At 48.2% G+C, this 25494-nt stretch overlaps 2 protein-coding genes across 3 annotated transcripts in view; one reads left to right on the forward strand and one right to left on the reverse strand.

The window, feature by feature from the left end:
- The window catches only part of Ints7 (integrator complex subunit 7), a 60886-nt gene extending 55201 nt beyond the window's left edge, over positions 1 to 5685 (forward strand). For both annotated transcript variants that reach the window (XM_006972103.4, XM_076548224.1), the window contains exons 18-20: positions 1008 to 1106; positions 2721 to 2906; positions 4337 to 5685. In XM_006972103.4, coding sequence (XP_006972165.1) covers positions 1008 to 1106; positions 2721 to 2906; positions 4337 to 4633 — 582 coding nt within the window. In that variant the 3' untranslated portion in view covers positions 4634 to 5685. The remainder of the gene's footprint in view (positions 1 to 1007; positions 1107 to 2720; positions 2907 to 4336) is intronic.
- Positions 5686 to 22395: 16710 nt separating this feature from the next.
- The window catches only part of LOC143267748 (uncharacterized), a 70395-nt gene continuing 67296 nt past the window's right edge, over positions 22396 to 25494 (reverse strand). Inside the window, exon 4 of the mRNA XM_076547166.1 lies at positions 22396 to 24118. Coding sequence (XP_076403281.1) covers positions 23933 to 24118 — 186 coding nt within the window. The 3' untranslated portion in view covers positions 22396 to 23932. The remainder of the gene's footprint in view (positions 24119 to 25494) is intronic.

The raw sequence follows: 25494 nt of genomic DNA on the forward strand, positions 1-25494 counted from the left end.
AGTTAAAATAAGTGTCTGGGTACCTTTGAGGTAGACTGACCTAAACTATGTATCATGTTCAGTGTATTTATACGTCTTGAGTGCAACTGGGTTTACAATACTTTCAGCCTCTGGTAGTTTTTCTGCCCCCCCCTTCTGTATTTTTTTTAATACATGTGAGTTCTGTGTCTGCATGGATACCTACATGCCAGAAGAAGGCATCAGATCCCATTATAGATGGTTGTGAGCCACCATGTGGTTGCTGGGAATTGAGCTCAAGACCTCTGGAAAAGCAGCCAGTGCTCTTAACTGCTGAGCCATCTCTCCAGCCCCTCCCTTTTTTTCCCCTTAGGACTAGCTCTGTAGCCCAGGCTGGCCTTGAACTCACAGAGATCTGCCTCCCAAGTGCTGGGATTAAAGGCATGTGCCACCGTGCCCAGCCTGCCTCAGTAGGTTTATTCAGCACATAATCTTGTGCTAAGACAAGGGACAGCACTTTTCAGAAGTATCCATGTGATTCTGTCATGCTGCAGGGGTTGAAAACACAGAAAATAAAAGTAGTAAGTCTGAATTAAAATGAAAAAATAAGGTAGAAATCTATGATTGCAACTCCCTTTTCTAAAATTTTATTTGTGTGTGTGTGTGTGTGTGTGTGTGTGTGTTTGACTGAATGTGTACTACATGTGTGCCTGGTACCTGAGGAATCCAGAGAAGGGTGTCAGATCCCCTGGGTCTGGAATTACAGATGGTTGTGAACTGCCATGTGTGCAGGGAATTGAACCCAGGTCCTCTGGAGAAGCAGTCAGTGCTTTTAACCACTGAGCCATCTCTCCAGCCCACTGATTGCATCTCTCGACACGAATGATTTGAGTTCAACCATGTGTGGTTGTGGATGTTGTACCTTCTTGCTGAATGGTGTGTACTCTGGGAAGCATTTGTGTGAGCGTGTGTTTCCAGCTCTGCCGGGAACGTGCTGTTTGTTGGTAAGTCTGCAGGTTTCTTTTCAGCTGGCTTTCTCTCTCCCACAGCACACAGCATGCCTCTGCAACGCCATCATCGCTTTGCTGAAAGTTCCTCTTTCATTTCAGAGATACTTTTTCCAGAAACTGCAGTCCACCAGCATCAAGGTAAGACAGAAAGAACACTTAAGGCTTAAAAATCTGGCTCAGTGAGGCTGGAGAGATGGTTTTTGATTAATGAATGTCACCTGACCATCTGATATCTGAGCTCAGTCCCCAAGGCCTACACAATAGAAGAGAATGACTCCTGCAAGTTGTCCTCTGACCTCCACATGTGTGCCATGGCACCCACCCCCAACACACACATACAAATGTTGTAAAACTCAGCTAGCTAGCTTCTGAAGATTGAATGGGACATAGCTAAGGTTTAGTATCTTCACTTTGGTGTAGATAAAAATTTAGTTCTAAGACTTTAGTTGTCTGCCTTTCCGCCCTTTATTGGATGATTTGAAGAAGGCAGTGGGGCTTGAAAGTTGCTGTAAGACAGACATTTGGGTAACGGGAGTCCATCGGTCATCTCTTACCTCCAGAAATGAGTTCCTGTAAGTCCATTTCAGTCGCCTTCCAGGGTCTTGAACTGAGTCTGCTGAGAGCAGACCCAGCTTTGCTTGAACCCGGCCCAATGCAACATCACTAGTCCTACTTCCGGGCTCTCTTGCCGTGGAAGGACAAGTTTGGAGAACTAGCCCACAGGGAGGGTTAGTGCGTTGAGAAACTTCAGCCACTCAGAATTCAAAAGCTATTTTTGAATTGTTGGGAAAGAAGGAGATTGTCCCCTGAGAGAGATGCTTGGATTCTGCCTGTCAGTGAACTTTCGCATCCATTTAATGCTTTTGGTTACAAGTAATATTTCAAAAAGACCTTAAATGTTCGGCAAGCTGATTATGGAAGGGAGCAGGCCTGAGGCAAGCTGTCTTCACAGTCGGTGACAGGTTCGGAGGCTCAGTAATGTTCACCTTTAGCCAGACTTGAGCTTTCTACAATTAAGATACATCTGGGATTTAAAGAAAAACTGTAAGTTAAAAATGTTACTCAGACCAGGCAGGCGGATCTCTGTGAGTTTGAGGCCAGCCTGGGTTACAGAGGGAGATCCACAAAACTCTCCAAAGCTACACTCTCTCAAAAACAAAACAAAGCAAAAAAATGTTACTCAGTTAGCATCCTTGCTTGGTGCCTCAGCATCAATCCCTAACACCCCTAATTGTTTTGGGGTTCCTTGTCGAAACTGGCTTTTTTTTAATGCCTATTAACTTCACTATGTGAATTTTCTTAGAATTTTAAGTTTGTTTGCATTTGAATTTAGCTATTTTAAAATACTTAAGAGAATTGCACAAAAAAAATGTTTTTCCTAGAAGCAAAGAGATATCCAGTGGATATGAAAATCTATACATAGCATTTCACTGGAGGAAGTGGTGGTTCATTGCATCCTCCCCACCCCGCAGCAGAAAGCCTGCCCACAAGAACCCTGGCAGATAGCGTCTTCGACTGCTTCCCTCAGACAGCAGGTCTACAGGAAAGCACAGAGCACATTTAAAAGGAGATGAAGGAAGCCTGACTTGGAAGGCCTGTCTGCAGGGTGGTGCCAGCACAGGGAGGTCCTGGGAATACTTACTGCCAGGGACAGTCAGACGAGGACGTCCATCTGTCCCTGTGATGGGGAGCCGGGTTTGTTGAAGGAAGCTTGGTTTGGGTTGTCGCACTTACTTGAGTGTTCCACCCCAGCTTGCTCTGTCGCCATCTCCCCGGAACCCCGCGGAGCCCATTGCTGTTCAGAACAACCAGCAGCTGGCGTTGAAGGTGGAAGGTGTTGTTCAGCATGGGTCTAAACCAGGACTCTTCCGCAGAATTCAGTCTGTGTGTCTGAGCGTCTCTTCCACACTGCAGAGCAAACCTGGCCAAGACTACAAGGTAACTCACATGGGGAAGAACTGTGTGTAGCCTACTGGCCCCAGGTGGGGCTCTCCTCTATTCTGGCAGCTTCCCCTCCACACAGATCAGGAGATCATAACAGAAGCATAACTGAGGCCTGGGGAAACTGTTCGTCTGTTTTCTCTGCTTGAACCAGTTAGTGGGCAAAGCATTCCAGCAGAGATCAAAACATGAATTCTGTGACTCTTAGTGCAGTCTGGAACCTATCTGAGGTCCACACAGCAAGAGTTATGTGACCATGCGCCTCTGATCGGGTTTCCCACCCCGCCTAGTTCCATGCATCTCAGAGAGCTCATCTCCCCATGCCTGCTTCCTTTCCTGAAACCTTGTTCATAAGACCCACCTCCTCTGGTACCATCTCGGCTCTACCTCCTCACAGAAGAGTGCAGCCTGCTGTGGGGCATAATGTCCAAAGGAACCTTGGGAGTTAGCCACCTTGAGATGTCATTAGGTAGGTTAAGTGTTCGCCAGCATCAGTCAGGCTATGTGCTATGTGACCACGTGCTTCTGACCAGGTTTCCCACCAACATCAATCAGCAATTGATGTTGCTATCCAAAACTAGGATATTGCATATGTTCACATCAATACCATTGTCTCTTTGCTGAGACATTTCTTTCCAATTTTGTGGTGATGTAATCCACAGTATGTGCCCAGGTTACTCTGGTATATTTGAACTAAGTCAGTGTAACAAGAAATAAGGTGAAGGTTTAAAAGGCGATCTCTAGGCCAGGGAGGATGCTCAGTGGGTAAAGTGCCCACTCGCAATCATGAGGACCTGAATTTGGATCCCCACAACCCATGTAAAAAGCTAACCCTGAGTGGATGCCAAAAATTCACTCGCCAGCCACCCTGGCCAAATTATGAAAACCAAGTTCCCTGAGACCCTGCCTCAAAGAATAAAGGTGGAGCATGATTGAGGAAAAACACCCAGCATTGACTTCTGGCCTCCACTAAATGTGCTCACGTGCACATGCACATGTACATACATACCCACGCTAGCAAGTATATGATGTGTGTACACACATGTATATGAGCATTTCATCATCATGATTTTAGGCTAAAAAGCTGAGGGAAGGACTGGCGTGGTCACCATTGTCACTTGGTTTTCTTGGATGGCGTCCTCTCACGCAGCACTCTGTCCACTCCCTAAGGCTCAGCCGTCATTCTCTTCCCGTCTTTCTTCTGACTGATGACACAGCATGCTGCCCTTAACCTCTCCATAAGAACTTGGGGAATGCCGCGTGAAGGGCTGTGTGGACTGTGCTCAGATACCTGCTATGGTTGAGTGATCTCAGATGTTCTGGAAATCGTAATGAGAATTCATGTACTTATCCTTAGACAGGGCCTGACTCCTAGAGAACACTGAGTAAGCAGCTCTTGCTGGTATTTAACAATTCCTGTGTTCCAGATTCCCATCGATAGCATGACCAATGAGATGGAGCAGAGGGTTGAGCCACATAATGACTACTTCAGCACCCAGTTTCTGTTGAACTTCACTGTCCTTGGAACACACAGCATTACAGTGGAGTCCTCGGTGAGAGATGCCAATGGCATTGTGTGGAAGACCGGCCCCAGAACTACCATGTTTGTCAAATCCCTGGAGGACCCCTATTCCCAGCAGATTCGCCTACAGCAGCAACAAGCCCAGCAGCCTTTGCAGCCACAGCCACAGCCGCAGCCACGCAGTGCCTACACCCGGTTTTAAGTGTGCTCCAAACATACTGCACAGCCGTCAAAGTGCAAGAAGAGTCTGTCTTCATGTGCATTAAGTGTAAATGTCACAGTGTGAAATCCATCACTCACTAATTTCTGTAGTGTGGCATTCTGGAGATTGTTTAAGAAATCACCTGGCTCTCAGCCAGAAGATTACATCTTTTCATTTCTTAAACCCAGTCTTCTGCCTCACACTTAGCATTTTAATTGTATTGTTCTTTCTGATTGGTGAGCTTTTCTTCCAGGAATAGTCACAGATCATTGGTAGATTTGACTGTGTCTCGACCAGAATTATTGTGCTAACTGGCCCAGACCTGGAGTTCTGAGACAGGCAGTGGGAAGTCCTGTCCAGTGTGTGCCAGGTTCATCCAGGGCTGGAGAATGAGGCCTTCAAAGGGGACTGGAAATTCTGTGGCACCTGCCTTCTAGACTGCGAGCCTGTGGTCCACAGTTACAGCAGCTTCCTGCTGCAGTGGTGCCACCTTTTGTCTGTTTCCTGTGCTGAAGCAATGCCAGCTTATTGTTTTGGTCTTTAATTGACCCCAAATTTAATTTCTGTGTAGCAGCTAGCAGCTATATAGAAAAGTTGGAAATGAATAGTATGTTGTTTTTTCTTCATGTGACTATAATGTAGACGTTTTACATTGTTTGTAGACGTGAAAGTGGCTTGATAGAATGTCTTCACCTTTGATTTAAAAGGGACAGATCCTTCCCTCTGGTTTCTACTGGACGAGTTACAGATGTTTAGACAGCAGTCTCCATGGCTGGGATGCTCAGCTAGGAAGCTCAGGAAGCAGAGATTTATGGTTATCCAGAAAAGCCCCTTTTCTATTTCAGTCCTGGTTGAAAATGATATGACAACATACTTTACCTTTACACCAGGTATGTTGAACTGTCCTTTTGTAAGTGCTCGGTGCTTGGGGACCACAGTTAGTAGACAGCATGACCAGCATTGCCAATAGCGAGTGTGCCGTGGGCGGGCTGCAGTGCAGGGACTGAGGGCATGAGCCTGGAGTCCTATGTCAATAAATCTCTTCATTTCTATGCTTGCGTTTTACTGTCTTCTCTTCAAAGTCATACTGATTCATAAGAAGACTTGAGTTGTGTTTAAATGCTGTTTGAGGTTTTTTGTTTATTTTTTCTTGTCACATTACCTCTGGGGCTGAGAAGTGATTGGCAACTTGGGTTCCCCTGAGGTCACTTTGCTTTATGAGATGTTGCCCCCAAATAGCAAATTCTGCTTATCATAGCATGTACAGGTCTACAGTTTCCACTCTAAGTGATGTCTCCTGGAGCCACCACGTTGCACACAGTGCACAGTCTGCACTTGGTCAGCGTCTGGGGAAAACTTCTAGAGCGTCAGGGAAGACGCTGTGTGGATCCCGCTGTCCTTGGCTGGATGTATAAAGAGCTGAGTCAGTGTTCCACTTCTGGCTCTACAGCGAGTTGCTGTGTCTGTCTGGATAGAGTCAGACTTGGGTCTTTACAAAATGACTGAATTAGGCTAGATTTCTCCAGTCAAATTCAGTGATCAGGTGACTGAAAACATTAGGGAAATGATATCTTTAATGAGAGATTCAGCTAAGGGCCGAGGATCCATCCCCTTATTCTACCACCAGCCTGACTTGGTCCTCAGAAAAAGACTTTTGTTTTATTTTTGTTTTGGCTGTTCTGGAACTTACTCTATAGACCAGGCTGGCCTCAAACTCAGAGATCCACCTGCCTCTGCCTCCTGAGTGCTGGGATTAAAGGCATGCACCACCATGCCCAGGCTCAAAACTTCTTTTAATAACATAAAATTTGGGGAGGTCATGAAGGAAATTGGTGGCCTACTAGTTTTGTTTTCTTTCTGGAGAATTTTACATGTAACAGTGCCTGAGACCTGAAATTCACTCAGTAATACAGGCTACTTAAAAGTAAAAAGGATAGATAGGCTGGGCATAATGGTGCACACCTGTAGCTGGAGTTTTCTCTCTGGTCCCGCCAAACCCCGGCAGTCCCTTGGCCCACTTATAAAATAAACATACAGATGCTTATATTATTTAAACTGCTTGGCCATTAGTTCAGGCCTATCATTGTCTAGCTCTTACTCTTATATTTAGCCCATTTCTATTAATCTATACTTTGCCACGTGGCTCGTGGCTTACTGGTACCTTACATCTTCCTTGTCTTGGCGGCAGCTCCAGCAGTCTCCCCCTCTGCCTTCCTGTTCCCTCAATTCTCTTCTCTGTTAGTCCCACCCATACTTACTATCTGGCTACTGGCCAATCAGTATTTATACAGAGGGATATCCACAGCACACATCTTTAATTGTAATATGGGGGGAGGGGAACAGAGACAAGCAGATCTCTGAGTTCGAGGCCAGCCTGGTCTACAAGAGTGAATTCCAGGACAGCCAGTGCTACACAGAGAAACCCTGTCTGATAATTGTGGTTGTCAACTCTTGGATTTTGTGTACTGGGACCCCATACAAAGTTGGAAAGCAATTAAAATAAAAGCAGGTCCTGATAGTAGAGAGTGCAAAAGTAACTGAAACGGACTAGACTCAGTGTGTCGGATAGACCCAGGAGTGGGATCGCCTGGCTTTATGTTCAGTAGTATGCACTGTGGTTTTTATATCAACTGTTATTCAGGGAGAAGATGTGTTTATAATTTTAACACTAATGAATAAAAAGAATTTAAAAAAAGATGAGCATGCTAGTTAGGAAGTAAGCATGTTTCCCAATTGGCGGTACAGGCACTGAAGAAGGTCCACTGACTCAAAGGGCAGTCCTGCCTTTTCTTAGTCCTTAAGTATTGTGTGGCCTCGTGACTGACTGAGGGCAGTCTTTGCGCCCACACTGCCCACATTCAAACTTGCTTTACCTAAGTTTGTGACCTTAGGAAAGCTAAGTACTCGGTTACTATTGCTGTGATGAAACAGCATGACCAAAAGCAACCGGAGAGGAGAGGGTTGATGGGGTTACTTAGCCTGAATCACAGTGCATTTAGGGAAGTCAAGGTTGTAAAACAGCAGGAGCCTGAAGGCAGGAACTAATGCAGAGGCTGTGGAGGAATGCTGTTACTGGCTTGTTCCTCGTGGCTTGCTCAGCCTGCTTTCTTAGAGAACCACCAGCCAGGGATGACCTCAGCCACGGTGGGCTGGGCCCTCCCCCTCAATCACTAATTAAGAAATGCCCGTAGGCCTGCCTACAGCCCACGCCTGTGAAGATATTTTCTCAGTTGAGGCTCTCTCTGATGACTCTAGCTGTGTCAAGTTGACCTCAAACTAGCCACCATACGCACTGTGGTTCCTGACATGTGAGTAGATGGGAGCCTCGAGGGCCCTTTAGTACTGTTAGGGGAAGCACAGGATATGTCTGCCACATGGCAGGTGCCCTGCTTACCCTCAGCATTATTGCTCCTGTTGTTTCACAGGGTTATGCTTTGTTCTTTTTATTTTTGAGAAGGCTCTCGAGTAGCCCAGGTTGGCCTTAAGCTTTCTCTGTGGCTGAGGCTGAATGTGGATTCTCCCTCCTCACCTATCAAGTGCTGACTTTGCAGACGTGCACTCCCCCTGGCTGGTCAGTTCTTCAATTTCCTACCAACACACTTCAGGCTACACTGAATAATAAGATAAAATGTTTACCTGGTCAAAGTGGGATTTCTTACCAATGCATATTATAAACCATTAAAACATTTAAAAGCAAATATACAAAGAAAATTATACGGAGTGGTTTCTGCCGGCTGCCGTCAGTGGCGATGTGGATGGTGCATTGGCTTGTTATGTTCCAGTGTAAATGAGCTCTCCTGTGTGACCGGTGGAGCTCAGAATGACCTAGGTGGCGGTGATCTGCAACGGTAAGTCATGTCACTCTTTCCAGGCCCTGGATTCCATCCTCTGTACAGAATTCCAGAGGGTTGGGGCTGGGCGGTTCAGTGAAGACAGAACCGACAAACATGGGTAACCAGGGCCCCCAGGAAAGCACTTGATCGTTCTGTGCCATATCTGCCAGCAGACTGGAGAATCGGGTGCCTGCCCATTGGTCTCTAGAACTCGACCAGCCCGGGGTGATGATGGGAATGTTCTGGGTGTGCTGCATCAGCTGCTGGCCACACTAGCTACGCAGTCCTTAAGAACAGCTCATGTGAGGGGACCGCAAGCATTCATTTCCTCTACTTGAGTGTGAAAGGCTGCTATCACTGCAGACTTGCTCAGTGAGGAGTGAGACTGAATGGGGACTCACCCTTGGGATCTAGATGAGTCTGTGGAACCTTGCACACTGGAGACTTGTGTCTGCCCATCATCCAGCAGTTGTGTGCCTTGCTTCTGGTCACTCAACACCGTGTTGCTTAACAAAACCCTGCCCTGTCCACAGTGCTGTCCTTGGGCCTCTGTCAGTCTCACACCTTGACAGAAGTCCAGAGGTGAAGGGCTTAGACCTCCTGCCAGCAGCCCTCCAGCAGTTCACTCTCCTCTTGTTTCCCGCCTGTGAACACAGACCTTTCGAATCAGAGCTGTGTGTTTCATTGTCTCTGACCCAGTTCCCATCCTGTGGTAGCTCAGTCTGAAGTGCGGCAAACAGCTGAGCTTTGACGTTTTTCTCCTCAACACCGAGGCCTGTAATCACTGTTTTCCACAGATGAGTAAAAAATCCTGAGTATTGTGAATTTACTTTTTATAAAACTTGAATACAGCTGGGCTGAAGGGCTTAAGAACACCGGCTGCTCTTGTAAAGGCCCTAGGTTCAGTTCCCAGCACTACATGGTGACGTGTGGCTGTCCATAACCCCAACTCCAGGGTGTCTGACGCCCTCTTCTGGCCGTGTGTGGTTCATATGTATCTGTGCGGCAAAGCACTCACACATACACAGAAAATAAATCTCTTCCAAACTAAAAAACAAAACAAACCTACAGCTACAAAACAGGTTTCAGTCTAGATTTGCCCTTCATCCATCCCTGCCTATCTTCCCCAGAACAATTCTCTTTCATATAGACAAGTTAGTTGTGCAAGAAATAATCGTCCTCTTTATTATTGAATTCTGGGTAAAGACTGACATTAGGTGGAATAAGTTTGAGGGATGTCTTCCTCACAGAGCTTGTCTGCAGGTCGAACTTTGTACACTTTTCTGGCAAACTTAGACTAAAAACACTTCCTTGCTATTTCCAGGTGGGTCTTTTGTGGTAGGGTTGTTGCTACTCTTGTTCTAGTAAAATTATAATACCACGAGTTGGGAAAATCAGGCCCATTAGCCACCCGCCACCCTCTAGAGAGGATGGAGAAGGGTGGTGTGCAGGAGAGAACTGCTCCAACCCTCTTCGCTCTTCTCAATGATTTTGCTTGTGAGTTTGTTGTATTGGTTTGGTTATGGGTTTTATTTTTTGTTTTGTTTTTGAGACATGTAACCCTGGCTGTCCCAGAACTCTATGTAGACCAGGCTGATCTCAAACTCAGATCTGCCTCTGCCTGCCAAATACTGGGATTGAATGGCGTGGCCCTGAGCGTGAGCCACTGTGTTGACTCGTTTTGCTGAAACTTGTTTGGCAGTGTTTACAGTATTAAGAACAAAAGGTGTATGGGGGTCTATATTAGACTGAGATTGTCAAGGGACTCCAGGTGTCTAGGTCTTTGGTTTCCCAGCATCCTAGAAGGTAAAGTGGCCTGCTGTACCTGAGGTGCCTGCCACCCACTGAACTCTGGAGAACAGGCATTGTATCCATCAGCGTCTCCCCAGCAGCATGGGTGGGGGATGGGGGCTGAGCGGTGAGAGTGGCGTGCTAGAGCCTAGGTCCCTCCTCCCTGTCTCTTCCTGCCCTCACCTACCAGCAAGGGCAGACACTGGGTGATGAGGATCATTGAAGAAGCTGGGGCTGGAAGAATGTTCAAGGCCTATTGTTAGAGAATGAATAACAGTGGTTATTTTGCTAGAGAATGTGGAAAGGGTGCAAAAGTGTCATTTCTGCAACTTTTTATTATTTCATGTGTAGCACAGAGGCCCAAAGAGGGCATTGGGATCCCCTAGAAATGGAATTACAGGGGGTAATGGGCCTCTGTGTGGTACTGGGAATTGAGCTCAGGTCTTTTGGAAGAGCAGTCAGCTCCTAACCATGGAGCCATCTCTCCAGCACCTGTTTCTGAAGTCTTAACAGTGTCCTGTGTGACACAGGAAATGATCATGCATCATTAGGAAACTGGCCACGCTGACATTCCCTCCTTTTGCAGCACTTGGAAAGCATCTCAGAAACAGCTGAGAGCCCCTCTCCCGATGCAAGACGTCTGCTGCTCTTGCCAGGCTGCTGGGTGATTTGAGTTCTTCAATGTCACACCGCAAGAAGACTGTAATCGGGGTCACGTGGGCATCATCAGATCTATCAGTGTTACTGTGTCCCTGGGATGCTCAGGAGTATATTGCCCTGGCTAAGACTGCACTGTCAGGGAAGAAACGCATCTGGGCTCCTGTTGTGTGGAAGAGTCTGCCCTCAACACTGCCCCACCTGCACGCCTCGGTGACTGATGGAAGCAGCTTTGTCCAAGCAAAAGTTTTGAACTCAGCTAGTTCCCAGATTATGCCCAAAGCTTGGCCAACAAGACCACCGTTTTGAATTCATTAACTACTGAGCGTGTACCAAGTAACGGGTGCTGGAAGTACAGTGGTGGACAAGTTCCTTGTGTTCAGGGCCATGCCCTTTCCTGTTTCTCGCCCAGGGTGTGAGCCAGCTGTTAATGAGAAGCCTCCTCTGGCCTTGACGGCTGGATAAACCAGCCTCCTCAGAACTGGACTGATTTCTCCTTGAGAGGGCAAAGGGTCTGAATGGGCATCTCCAAGTAGCTGCTGACCGCTGTGGTGAAGTGTAGCCTCTAGGAAGCCGCACTCAGCCCGTGCCTGTCCTTCAGTGTTGCTCAGGTTTCCTTTCGGTCCAATCGAAGTCATTCATGGCAGTCTTAGCACACCTCAGGTCGCTGTTTAGGGGAGATGGGGAACTCCTACAAAGCCTGGGCTCTCCCTGTCTCCAGCTGTCCCACAGTGACACTCCCACTGGCCTCTCTAGACTCCCAGGAATACCCTCAGCCAAATCTTCCGGACAAGCTCTCTTGTGTTCCTCTGTGACCAGTAATCTACCCAGAATTGTGTATAATTAGCTGCTCAAGAGTTGGCTTGAACATGAAGTCTCGGATATATGGTGGCACATGTCACTGATATCCTCTGATGTCCTGTGCCCCACAGCAGCCCCTGGCACATCTTGGAGTCTCCCTTCTCACACCTGACTCATGGTGTTATCTGTCCTGTGGAGCTAGTAATAACCCTGCCATACAGCACTGTGAAGACTCATGCTAGATACCATGCGGGATCCTGGTGTCTGGCTAGTCTTCTCCTGGAGCCACCCTCCCCATGTGGCCTGGTGGCCCAGGAGGTTTCATGGAAAGAAACATTAGTTGCATTAAATTATGGTCTTGGGGGGCAGCTCTTCCTCCTGAGAAGAATGTGCTGGGCCATTTGAGGGCCCAGGTTAGAGAGGAATGTATTCTCTTGGGAGGAAGCTGTTTCCATCCCTCAGGCTTAACTGTGGCCACAGCCCTGGGCAGGGCCAGGAGCAGTAGATGCTTCCTCAGCATAGCCAGCTAACTTGGGCCTCTCTGAGTCTGAGGTATTTACAAAGGCATAAGCTTATAACCAAGGCTAATTCGTCATCACACCACGGTCATGGCTCAGTAGATCCTGCATTGCTAACATCATAACAGCTCCATTCTCATAACGTTTTGGAGAGATAGCTAGCCCCTCCAAACAGCATGAAAGGAGGAGACAGTTTCTGCAAACATTGTTGAGGGTGAGGAACAGTTTGGGGGGCAGGGGGCTGTGAAGATGACCTGTACTAAAGAGCATGAGTTCCTGAATTGCTGTAGGACAGGTCTGCCCAGCTACCAAGGGAGTTTCCCAAGGACCCTCTGGAGGCAGAGGGATAAACTATATGACCTTGGTTTCATACCTTCACATGGAGGCTTTGGCTTCTGGCCCAGGACTGCCTGGGAGATTGAGTATGGTCTCCCCACCAAGCACCTGCCCTCCAGAGGGTTCTGGCCTACAGATAGAGATAGAAATAACCCGAGAGACTGCCCGTCCTTAGAGCAAGTGGCTGGGGTGTGGCACAGAAGGGAAGGAGGGACCTGGAGAAGATGCACAGAGCAGCCCTGAGGGTGGGGTGGGGTGGGGTGGGGTAGGGTGGGGTGAGGTAGGTGGAGCAGAGTAGGGAAGGCCCCTGACTGCTGAGGGGAGTAAGGGCAAGAAGGCTGTTCCTCACTTGGTGCAAGTTTCTGAGATGTACCCTGACAGGGACTGGACTACTTGTGGACAGAAGGGGCTGTCCACAGCACATACACACACACACACACACACACACACACACACACCTGGTCCTAGCCCCTGAGCTCCCAGCACACACACACACACACACATACATACACACACACACACACACACACACACACACACACACACACACACACACACACAGGCCTAGCTCCCCCGAGCTCCCAGCCTCACACTTTCCTGGAGCGCTGCCTTTGCTTATTTCCGCCAATGACTTTCTGTTTCATCCCAATTCGTTCCAATTTGGGGTTGGGGGAGTCTTCCCACTGGGTTCCTGACGTAGTCTAAGATAAGTCTTTGAATACCCTGCGCACTTAGGCACCAGCATGTCAGGAGCTCTTGACACCCTCCGTGTATAACCCACACTGCAGAAAATAGCATCCTAGCCAAGCAGTGGTGGTGCACGCTTTTAATCCCAGCACTCGGGAGGCAGAGCCAGGCGGATCTCTGAGTTTGAGGCCAGCCTGGGCTACAGAACAAGATCCAGGACAGGCACCAAAATCTACACAGAGAAACCCTGTCTTGGAAAAACAAAACAAAAAGAAAGGAAATGGCATCCTGGACATTGCATGAGCATGCATGTATTTGTTCAACCCTTCTCCAGCCCGGAAAAGCCAGGTTGTCTATCCATGTGATTTCTCCATGTTCCTCCACAGCCTACTTCGTTTACTCTTGCCCAAACTAGTCAAGCCACCTGGGCTCTGAGGTTGGCCTCACTGGACAGAGTGGTGGCTAATTTAGTATTTCTTATTACTAAGAACAGACTGGCTCTCCACGCCCCTTCCCACCTCCATCCCTCACACTGGCTGTTCAGTCCTGAGTGAGCTGTCTGCTACTCCCCTCACAGTCAGAGGTAGAGAGACGGACTTGCTGTGTGTTCTTGACACCACACAGTGTGAAGATGAGTGCATGGCCCACAAATACCGGAGAGGCCAGTGCAGTCCTTGTGTACCAAGGCGCTGATCGGAGTCTGGAATGGGAAGAAGTGCAGCAGTACTAAAGCCAATGCCCACAAGACCCTCTTTTCCTTTAACCCAGATGTGACAGTGCACATCTGTATGCAGCACTCTGCAGATGCAGGGTTGTGAAGCCAGCCTAGGTTACATAATGAGGCCTTGTCAAAAGCAAGGAGCAGAAGAGGTGGAAAGGGGGGAAATAGCACAATCGATAAGTGCTTGACACACAAGCACTAAGGGCCTGAGTTCAGATCCCCAGCATCCACAAAAAACCTGAGTCTACCAAAAATAACAGTAGTCACAACACCATGGAGGTGGAGTCAGGAGGAGCCCTGGGGCTTGCTAGCCAGCCTTTCTAGACAGTTGTTGAAAACCAGTTTCCTTGAGAGACCCTGTGCTGGGAATGTCTTTCTGTAAGCTGTGAATATGTGTTACTCTGATTGATTGATAAATAAAACGCTGATTGGCCAGTAGCCAGGCAGGAAGTATAGTATAGGCAGGATAAGCAGAGAGGAGAATTCTGGGAAGTGGAAGGCTGAGTCAGGAGACACTGCCAGCCGCCACCATGAGAAGTAAGATGTAAAGTACCGGTAAGCCACAAGCCACATGGCAACTTATAGATTAATAGAAATGCCTTAATTTAAGATATAAGAACTAGATAGCAAGAAGCCTGCCATGGCCATACAGTTTATAAGTAATATAAGTCTATGTGTGTTTACTTGGGTCTGAGTGGCTGCAGGCTGGAGTGGGACTGGAGAAAACTCCAAATCCTGTCTTTAAAAATACCTGTGTGAGTGACTAAGGAAGTAAATTGACATTGACCTTTGACCTGCACAACCACACACATGTGCACAACACATGCACACATACAACCACGCCCAAGAGAAGCGGCAAGCACTGAAGCTTGTTGATCATCTCCCTAATGGCCCTCCAGCAATGTAGTCTTTGGAAGTCAGTCACGTTCTCATGAATTGACCAAGGCCCTTGTGAAAAGAGGTGACACATTCAGAGTCCCTCAGGACACTCCTGACACCAGGAGAATCTGTTCATTCTTGGTGCTGAGGTCTGTGAGGCATGAGAAGGTCACCATCAACCAAGAAGGCAAATACACTGCCTCTCAGAAGATCCTGTGGCAGATGGAGAAGACAAAAGAAAATGACTATGTTGTGGGCTATTTTAATTGCACTCTGACAATAAAGTTTACTTTGAATCAGAGGGCAGAACTAGCTACTAGTTGATCAAAATTAACCATAGAGGTTTTGGAGGACCGAGGACATATAGAGAGACACAGGAAGTTGTAGGGAGGGACTGAGAGAAAAGCTCGGCCCCTTTGGATAGAGGAAGGAGAGAGGAGGTCACTCGGTTGCTTCTCCATCATTTCTCTGATCAATCAGGTTCTTACCCTGATATCTGACTCCCAAGTTTTTATTGATAAAGAATAATTAGATAAGCAGTTCATAGCAAGGACAAGAAAGGAGAGGAAGTCAAACAGTATTTGCCGCATCGCTGTAAGCCAGGCCCGTGAGAACTGATGAGAGACATCAAGATTCCTAGGCGTGACGCTGCTGCTTACCAAGTTACTGCTCTCCCCTCAGACCCCTAGCCCACCTGCTTTCACCTGAAGCCCCTGCAAAGGATTTTGGCTCTCAGAACCTCTCTCTGGGGAACTAGCCCAGTAGTGGGGAGCCTTGCCAGTGCCCCCGCTCCTGTTCTGTCTGTAGTGACAGAAGGCAGTCCAGCCTCGTTCCTGCCCAAGGCTTCCCGAATAGCCTGGTGTGGCAGGGGCAGCACTCCACGCCAGATCTTCCCAGTCTGAGGGATGCCTGGGGGAAAGTGGATGGTAAAGCAACAAGGCGAAGAAGGAAAACAGCAGCCCGCACCTCAACATCCCGACACTGAGAAATGCCAGGAATAGATGAAGGCTGTGGTAGGAAGGCAGTGGCTGACCATGGCCACTTGTGACATATCGACTCTCAGTTCATTCCCAGAATCCCAGGACAGGGCACTTGGGTCTCAGTGTGCAGGGACATCTCCCTCCAGCTCTTCCCAGCACAGTGTGGCAATCTTCTCTTTACCAAAGCCAAAGTCCTTTCCAGAAGCCATGCCCAGTGCCTCCAGAGCTGGTGCTGCCAACTCCCATCCCTCCTGGACACTTCCCGGTGTCCTTTCCTAGACTATGACCCACAGAGGGGTTGGGAGCACTTCTTTATATTTCTGGGGTCTAATATGGTGTCTGGCATAGACCAGGGCTGCTGCTGATAGTTAATTACTTAGAAGTCAGACTCAAATGGCCTCATGTAGTTTTTGCCACGCCAGGCCCCTGACAACTGACTATAAATGTGAGAGCTGTTATTGCCCAACCGTCTTCTGGTTTTGCTCTCTTCAGTCTTCAAGTCAACAGCAGCTGATCCTAAGCGGGACCACAAAGGCACATCGACCCCTACTGTGGGCCTGGCAGTCTGGGGCTGTGCAGGCTGCTCCTAGGGGAACAGCTGGACTGGGGCTTGTCTCCTTTGTGACCGAGGAGTAGCTCTGTCCCTGCCTCTAGGCTTCAGTGTCTCCTCTGTCCTGAGGTTGAGTCTTAATTAGAAAGCTCTCAGAATCCCTGAAAGGACTTGCATTGTGCTGTGGGACAAAGGGCATTATGTCAGAGTGGTAGAGTGAGGCAATTAATGTGAACGAGGAAATAATAAGGGCTGATTCCCAGAAGCACATTGATTTAAACCACAAAAGCTCCTTGGAATGAGGCTTGAGAATTGTAAAAGTCTGAGCAGTCAGCAACCTCAAGGGAGGGGAGCCACACCAGGCCTGCCTGAGAGTTCGCTCTGTTCCTGGAGGCTGGGTTGTCCCCCGGGTGTTCTCAGTGGTGCCGGCGCTGCAGTGCTCCTGAGAGGACAGCTGTGACTTCCACCCTTTTTATTTTTTCTAGAAGCAGCAAAGCATTGGCTATCCCACAGCTCGATTCATTTTCCATTCTCTGCAGGATGAAAACACCTCTGGGTAGAGGACGCTCTGCCGCCATGTTTGTCTCTGAAATCTGCAAAGTAGACATGAGTTCCCATGCTGCTGGGCATCTGGAGAGCCACCGGGTGCTCCGTGTCTATGTGAGTAAAATCCACTTTAACAGTCACATCCCCCGGACTGCACACACGGAACTGCACACACGGGACCACACACATGTCTTCAAGCATGGCTCTCACAGCAGGTAGGGCAGAACTTGTAAGAAAAGGAATAAAACTTCTAAATGGCAAAAAATCACCCCAACCAGCCAGGCGGTGGTGGCGCACGCCTTTAATCCAGCACTTGAGAGGCAGGGACAGGCGGATCTCTGTAAGTTCAAGGCCAGCTTGGCCTACATAATGAGCTCCAGACAGCCAGGGCTACGTAGAGAAATCATGACTCAAAAAACAAAACATCAACAACAACAAACTAACTGGAAACAACATATAGTTTTGTTTGTATGTTTGGTTGGTTGGTTGTTTTTGTTTTTGTTTTTGTTTTTTTAAGTCAGGGTCTGGATATGTAGCCCTGACTAGACTGGAGCTCACTATGTAGAGTCTAGCTCAAACTCAAGTCGTCCTGCCTCAGCCTTGAAGGCTGGAATCACAGACATGTACCACTACAGCTGGCTTCATATCTTCAAAGCTTTCTCTTTTCAAGTATAGGGATGTAAGGAGGAGAGTGGAAGGTCTGTGAATAGTGATGTGGCCAAGCCGCACTTACTGCTCTTCTAGAAGTCCCAGGTTCTATTCCCAACCCATACAGTTGCTCACAACCATTTGTAACTCCAGTTCCAGGGGCTCTGATGCCCTCTTCTGGCCTTAGCAGGCACCAGACACACATGTGGTACACAGACATACATTCAGGCAAAACACACATACACTTTAAATTTTTAAATGTGGATCACAGTGGCACATGTCTTTAATCCCAGCACTCAGGAGGCAAAGTCATACAGATCTCTGAGTCTGAAGCCAGTCTGATCGACATAGTGAGTTCTATAACAGCCAGGGATATGTAGAGATCCTGTCTCAACAAATAAATAAATAAAATTTAAAAAATAATAAACTTTTAAAAATAATAATGTAACCCTTAATGGTACATATATTACTTAAGTAAAGGAAACATTCAGAAGATTTAATTTTTAATAGGCCTGCAGTAAGAAATGGATTCACTTCAACTGTTTACTTCATGAGATATGCCACAGGGATGGAAAAAGCATGTGTGTGTATTTCTTATCACAAACACCCTGAAACATAAATGGAAGCCCACAGCATGCCAGGGCCCTTTACATGTAGATGGGCCCTTAGCAGAGCACACAGGCCAAAAGAGGCTTGCAGATAAATGTGTCTAGGGCTTCCCCTTCTCCTTGGTCCAGCCTCTTTCTGGGATGATTGATGCCTGTGGGGAAGGCACCGGAAGCCCATCCTCAGCCACACCTCTGTCAACACCTCCCAGCTGTCTTCTGGATCAGGCAGCTGAGAGGATGGACAGGAGAGCTATGCTGAGGGGTGGAGGGCTCCGCTGAGCTGCACTGACTGTGGAGGACACAGCCCGGCTGCTCTGAGCACGGGAGTCTTGATTAGGCCTTTCCTTCTCTCCAAATCCATCCCCCAGACCTTCGTGAGTGCTGTTAGGGACAAACAGAGTCACCAATGGATCCCCCAAGAAAAGCCTCATGGACAGAAACTGCTTAGAGCTAAACAGTCCCTGAAGAGCTCTACGGATGGCCTGTGGGCTGGGGGCCATCCCACAAGCTCACCACTGTGCGCTGGGTCATATGGCCCCACTGGTTCCTGTCTCCTCTTCCCTGACCTTTGGTACTCTCCATGTGCTCCTGAGGTCCTTTCTGGTGCTTGGTGTAGTTGCTGGGACTCTGATGGACATCTACTCCATGATGAGGTGTCTAAAGAAACAACCGTGGGCTCCCCTCAGCAACCTCTCCAAACGGTGTCATTCTAAGACAGCCCTGGAAGTGTCCATTGTCAGGGAGGCTCTTCGATTGGGCACTGCCCCGAGATGGAGAAGAGTGGCATCACCTCTCCATCCTCCTCCCTCTTTCATTTCCTTGTTCTGGTGCTGGGGACAGAACCAGGACCTCAGACAGCTAGGCCCTGGCACTGCCATTGGGCTACACCCTAGTCCTTTCTTCACTTAATAAAACCAAAAAACTGCCAGGCGGTGGTGGTGCACTCCTTTAATCCCAGCACTCGGGAGGCAGAGCCAGGCGGATCTCTGTGAGTTCGAGGCCAGCCTGGTCTACAGAGTGAGATCCAGGACAGGCACCAAAACTACACAGAGAAACACTGTCTGGGAAACAACAACATCAACAACAAAACAAAACAAAAAAACCAAAAAACCCCAAACCAGAAACAGAATGAAGCTGGAGAGTTGGTTCAGTGGTTAAGAGCATCTATGTTCTTCCAGAGGACTTGAATGTGGTTCCCAGCACCCACATCAGGCACCTCACAACCACCATAACTCCAGCTCTAAGGGATCCAACTCCTTCTTCTGGCCTACACACACACACACACACACACACACACACACACACACACACACACACATACACACACACACACACACACACACAGGCACTCACGCACGCATGCACGCTCACTCACTCACTCACTCACTCACTCACTCACTCACACATCACACTCACATACTCATACATAAAAACAGAGAAGAAACACAGGATCTGGGGTAGAGCTTAGTGGTAGAGTACCTGTCTGGCATGCACAAAGGTCTGGGTTTGACCCCCAGTGCTGATAGACTGGAGTGATGGCTCAGGCCAGTAAGAAGGTACTGAGAGATACAGACAGGAAGTCAGGAGTTCAGGGTCATTCTTAATGAATTTGAGGCCAGTCTGGGCTACAGAAGACCCTATCTCAAAAATAAAACTAGCTAGCTAACTAACTGGCTAACTAACTAACGAACTAACTAACTAACTAACTAGCACAGGCCTTTACCTAATGCCGGTTTTCTAACTTATAGCGGTGTGTGGGTTCGAAGAAGGATGAGTGATGTGGGATACCATCTGCTGTGTTTACTCAGCACTCTGAGCATGTGCCAGGCTAGTCATTCCAACTTAAGCAGTACCCCAGTGCGGGGAGAGCCAGCCACGAGGGAGCCTCTGGAAAACCAGCACTGAGGAAGGCATCACTCGCAGACATCAGACGCTGACAAATGGCCTCCATGTCCCAGCTCAGTGATGGAGCAATGAAGCCAGAGAGGTCAGATGGAGACAAACAGGGGTCAGCTTCCCCAGCCAGCAAAATCCGTACAGCGGCTCCCAAGCCTAAGATGCCATGACTTTATACTCTTTGTTTACTGAATTCACACTGAGGGTATGAGTTTCCTTCCTTGATGGCATTTTCTTCCTTATTTCTTCCCTTCCTTCCTTCTTTCCTCCCTTTCTTCTTCCTTCCTTTCTTTTTTCTCTCTTTCGTTCTTTTCTTCCTTCTTTCCTTCTTTCATTTGTTTTGTTTTGTTTTTTCAGACAGGGTTTCTGTGTAGCTCTGGTTGTCCTGGATCTCACTCTGTAGAGCAGGCCAGCCTTGAACTCAGAGATCCTCCTGCCTCTGCCTCTTGAGTGCCCTGATAGTATTTTCTAATTGGAAATCACATCCAGGAAACCAGTCCTGACACCAGCCACAGCTGGGCCGGGCCTGCGTCACATCTTCGGACCACCTGCCAGACACAGGGCAGGAAACAGCGTGAAAGTGAACCAGGCAGAGGTCAGAGGGGTGAGGAGCATGGACTGTGTGCAGGAGCTCAGGGCAGCATGCACCTTCCCAGCAGCACACACGAAGGGGAGGCAGCTGGTGAGGAGGGACAATGGATACAGAAGGCCTGGTGCCAGCAGGAAAGAGATGAGTGCCCCCCTGCAGGACCCGCCCATTCCTACCCGAATCAGTCAGCACTGAATGGTGGGAGCAGAACCTGTGTGCCAGTCAGGTGTTGGGAAGTAGGAGTTTAGTACAAGAAGTAGAAGCCAGGGATGCAAAGGTCTGAAAAGGGAGGCAAAGAGTCACAGATATCATGAGTCATCATGCTCGGCCTGGCCTGGATGAACATTTCCCAACAGCAAGGCGGGGCGGCCGGCCCTCCTGGGCTCCTTGGGATGGGCGTGCCCTGCTGCTACAGGGGGCTCGGAAAGGCATTGGGGGGCTGTGAGGTCACTGCTAAAGAGTAGGAGGGTGGTCGAGATGAAGGTCTCTCACCATGTCTCACCTAGTAACCCAGGCATGCCGCGCCTAGTTCCTACTGCTTCCCACACCACATGCCCCTCCATCCTCAGACAGCTGTAACCACAGCCTCACACTGGGCAGTTCCAGATAGTGGGGTCTAACACAACTAAGTGACAGAGAACAAACCGTGCTGATCAAGGGAAGACAGGAACAGAGACAATTTTTAGACATAAAGAGCCCGAAGGGTTGTTTGTTCGGTTTGGGTTTTTGTTTGTTTTTTTCTGACGCCTTTTTAGTCAAGTATAACGTATAGAGAGGGGCTGTTGGGGAGTTTCTGTTCATTAGACCTCTAGTCGGGGCTGGAGAGCTGGCTCAGCGTTAGGAGAACTGGCTGTTCTTCCAGAGGACCTGGGTTCAATTCCCAGCACCCACATGGCAGTTCACAGCTGTCTGTAACTGTTCAGGAGATCTGAGACCTTCATACAGACATATATGCAAGCAAAACACCAATGCACATAAAATAAATAAATCATTAAAAATATATTTTAAAAAAAGACTCTAGGTTGGTAGGAAGACTAAAATCAGGACAGTGGGGAGAAAGAGACGGGCAGGCAGGCGGGTGACTTCTGGGAATTCTGGAGTAGCTCAAAGAAAGAGGGGTTGGTGGGAAGTCACGGATGGTCGAGACACGCGTGCCTGGCACACAAACCCTTCCGCCGTCCGCATTTGTCTCTTGCTGTTGTTTCCTTTTCTTTTCTATTTCCTTTTCTCTTAAGATGATGTTTCATTATGTAGCCCAGGCTGACCTCCAATTTACAGCAATCCTCCTGCCTCAGCCTCCAGAGTGCTGGGACTTACAGAAGAGCCACACCAGCTCAGTAGCTCATTTCTTCTTTCCTCCAGGCAGTGCCTTCCCCTCTCAGGGTCTCACGAGTGGCTCTTTGTGGTCAAATTCATACAGCTACTTGACACCAAAGTAAAGAATGTTTTCCCACAAGCTTTGCTGAGAACAAAATCCTTGGCTCCCGCCCCCCCCCCACACACACACACTTTGGCATTGACCTTTGGCTGAATTCCTAGGCCAATCATCACTGATCAGGTGAGCAGGATGTTATCATGGTTATCGTGGATGCCCTTCCTACACACCCCAGAAGGAAGGGACCAGGAACTTTGATCAGCAGCCTCCTCAGCACTTTTCAGGTAACACTCAATTGCTAGCCGACAGAGCTGTCAAAAGAGAAGGAAAATTCCTTGTAGGTGGTGATATGAGAGGCCTGAGTCTCTTAGAGACCTGGAGAGATTTGTTCTGGGCCACTCAATTATTAAGAAGGAAGACCAGTACTCTCCAAGATTATCCCCATGGAATAAATTAATAGTCTGGCTCATGACCACTCCGGAGATTTGAGGTATTATCCATCTGTCTTCCTGGGCACAAGTGGACTGTTTTCCTGGAGCAGAAAGAACAGACTGGAACCAGGGAGATTTCTCAGAGGTTACAAGATAAAAGACATGCCTTGGAATCTAACAAAACCCCAGCAACAGGGAGTAACATGTCTCTGAGGATTGGTTTGACCTTGGACCAGCAGCTTTTGAGGGGCCTTGGATGGGTAGGCAATTTGATTTGCCTCAATCCTCTACTTCTGTCCCATTTTTTTTTTCCTGGACAGATTTTCTCTCCAGTTTCCCACCACTCCACGGTCACTGGTGCCCTAAGTGAACGTACCACCACCATCGGCCTTGCCAGCCGGGCCACAGAAGCTGAGAATTGAGTGCAAAGAGACCCAAACTCATAAGAACTGGTCAGAAAAACCAAAGTCCCCACAAAGGCAGCCCAGGGCAGAATGCGCCGGCTGGATCACGTTCAGACCTGGAAGATGGGCTAGTCTCTCTCCCAGCTGCAGAACAGCATTGTGTGAGCAAGGACCAGGCGGGGGCCACTCAGCTTTCCCGCTCCAAAGGCCATTCCTTCTTTCCAACATTGGAGGCACAGCAAGCCTCTGAATACCCAGGCTGAGCTCAGCCAGGTGCACGGAATGAGTATCAAAAAAGTGTTCAGTGAGGTAGAGGGGAGGCTTGGGGAGGAGAGAGGAGGATGAAGAAACTCTCTTCAAGCCCAAGATGGTAGATGTATTAGTCAGGGTTTTTATTGCTGTGAAGAGACACCATGATCATGGCAACTCTTATAAAGAAAACATTTAATTGGGGTGGCTGGCTTACAGTTTCAGAGGTTTAATCCCTTATCATCACGATGGGGAGTATGGTGGTGTGCAGGCAGATGTGGTACTGGAGGAATAGCTGAGAGTCCTACATCTTGCAGGCAACATGCAATCCACTGAGGGAAGCTTGAGCAAGAGACCTCAACACCCGCCCACACAGTGACACACCTCCTCCAACAAGGCCACACCTCCTCCAACAAGGCCACACCTCCCACTAGTGCCACTCCCTTTGGGGGCCATTTTCTTCCACACCCCCACAGTAGGAAAGATCCCAAGAGGCTATGCTATCAATTCAATCCAAGACAAGGCCACTGTGGTCAGTCCCCTAGAAAACACTCATGGAAATTGAGTGCAGGAAGTGTTAGGCATGCCCTTGGGACTGTTACAAAGGACTAGAGGGACAGGGGAGGGATTGAGTTCCACTGAGAGGCAACAAAGGTCTCAGGTGAATCTCATAAGACAGTTCTTTGGAAGTGTCCCACCAGAGGCCAGGGGGCTGAGTCCTGGAAGTCCTCCTCAGGCAGAGACTGCCCACACTTTACCTCCTGGAGATGACAGAAAGGGAGGCATTTCTCCTGTGATTGTCAGCGGCCAGCACCTCCAAACAGGTGCACAAATGACGGCTTCAGTGTTGATGAAGGGGGCATCATGTCAGCACACCACAGCAGCAGACATCCCCGCAAGATGATTAGTGCCAGAGATTCCCAAACGTCTACCAGAGGACTCCAGAGCCTCAGCATCCTTGGAAGTTGGTCCAGGATTTGACAGAGCTGTCAATATGCATAAGGAGAAATGGAAGTTAGATTCTGGGTGCCCAGCCTATCATCAGAACCACACAGGAGACAGAAGACAGGTTCTGGCCTGTTTCAGCGATTTACTACTTGAGGGTCTGAAGCCAAGCCCTGAAAATTGGCTCTTATGCAAGGATCTAGGTATCCATATGTGGCCATTCTTCAGCCTGTGGCATCTAGTGACCAGGATGACAGACCACCGTGCAGACTGTGAAACAGGTGTGGCAGCATTCAGATGTAATCATAGCACTTGGAAAGCTGAGGCAGGGTGATCATGTGTCTGAAGTCAACTTTGGTGATATAGAAGATCTCAAGTAGATCCCCAGTGATGCTCACTCCTAAGTTACTACTGTCCAAACTTTTATCTATTGATAACATTGATAAAACATATATCCCCTGAAGGTAATCCCCAGAGTGAAAAGAGGGATACTACTTGAGATATTCAACAATTTCAGCATCCTTGGTGTTGTACAAAGGGTCTCACTACATAGCCTAGGCTGGCCTCAAACTTGAAATCCTCCTATATCATCCCACAGAGTGCTAGGATTATAGGAATGTACCATTATGCCTGGCTAGATTGATATTCATTGACAATGAAAGTTGTTTATGGCTTTAAAAATATTTTAAAATTTATCTTATGTGTATGGGTATTTTGCTGTCATGTATGTCTGAGTACCATGTGCATTCAGTGCCCACAGAGGCCAGAAGAGGGCACTGAGTCCCCCAGAACTGGCATCACAGAGGGTTGTGAGCTGCCATGTGGATGCTGGGAACTGAATCTGGGACCTCTGTAAGAACAGCCATCTCTCCAGCCTGTGTATGGTCTCCTAAAAAGTCAGCAGAGAGTCACTGGGGTGTTGTGGATTAGAACATAGATTCTAGATTCTAATGAACCACCTACATCAAAATCCTTTCCCATCACTCACGTACCACATGACCTGGTGAAATTACTCACTTCCCTACATCTTAGGTTCTTCGTCTGTAAACTGAAGGGGCTGGTATACAATCAAAGTAAAATGTTATTCAAGTTAAAACACACTTTGAAAGTTATAGCATGCCAAACACATACTAAGCTCTGTATAAACATTCTGTGGGTTGTTTTGTGGTTGTTGTAAAAACTCCCTTCAAACTTAACAGTCTAAAATGTGACGACTCTCATGGTTCTTGTATTCATCGCATCGTTTGGTATTAACTGTGCCCTGGGGCAGCTGGCAGGTCCCAAGGGTCCTCATGTGCAGGGTTGATGCTTGTGGCTGGTCACCTATGTGTGCTCAGCTGACTGCCCGTCTAGCTTGAGTCCTCCATGTGGTACCCTATGTGGCTGCAGACCTCATCATGTGATGACTGGGCTTCAT

Source organism: Peromyscus maniculatus, chromosome 11 (genome assembly GCF_049852395.1).
Source record: "Peromyscus maniculatus bairdii isolate BWxNUB_F1_BW_parent chromosome 11, HU_Pman_BW_mat_3.1, whole genome shotgun sequence".
Taxonomy (NCBI): Eukaryota; Metazoa; Chordata; class Mammalia; order Rodentia; family Cricetidae; genus Peromyscus; species Peromyscus maniculatus.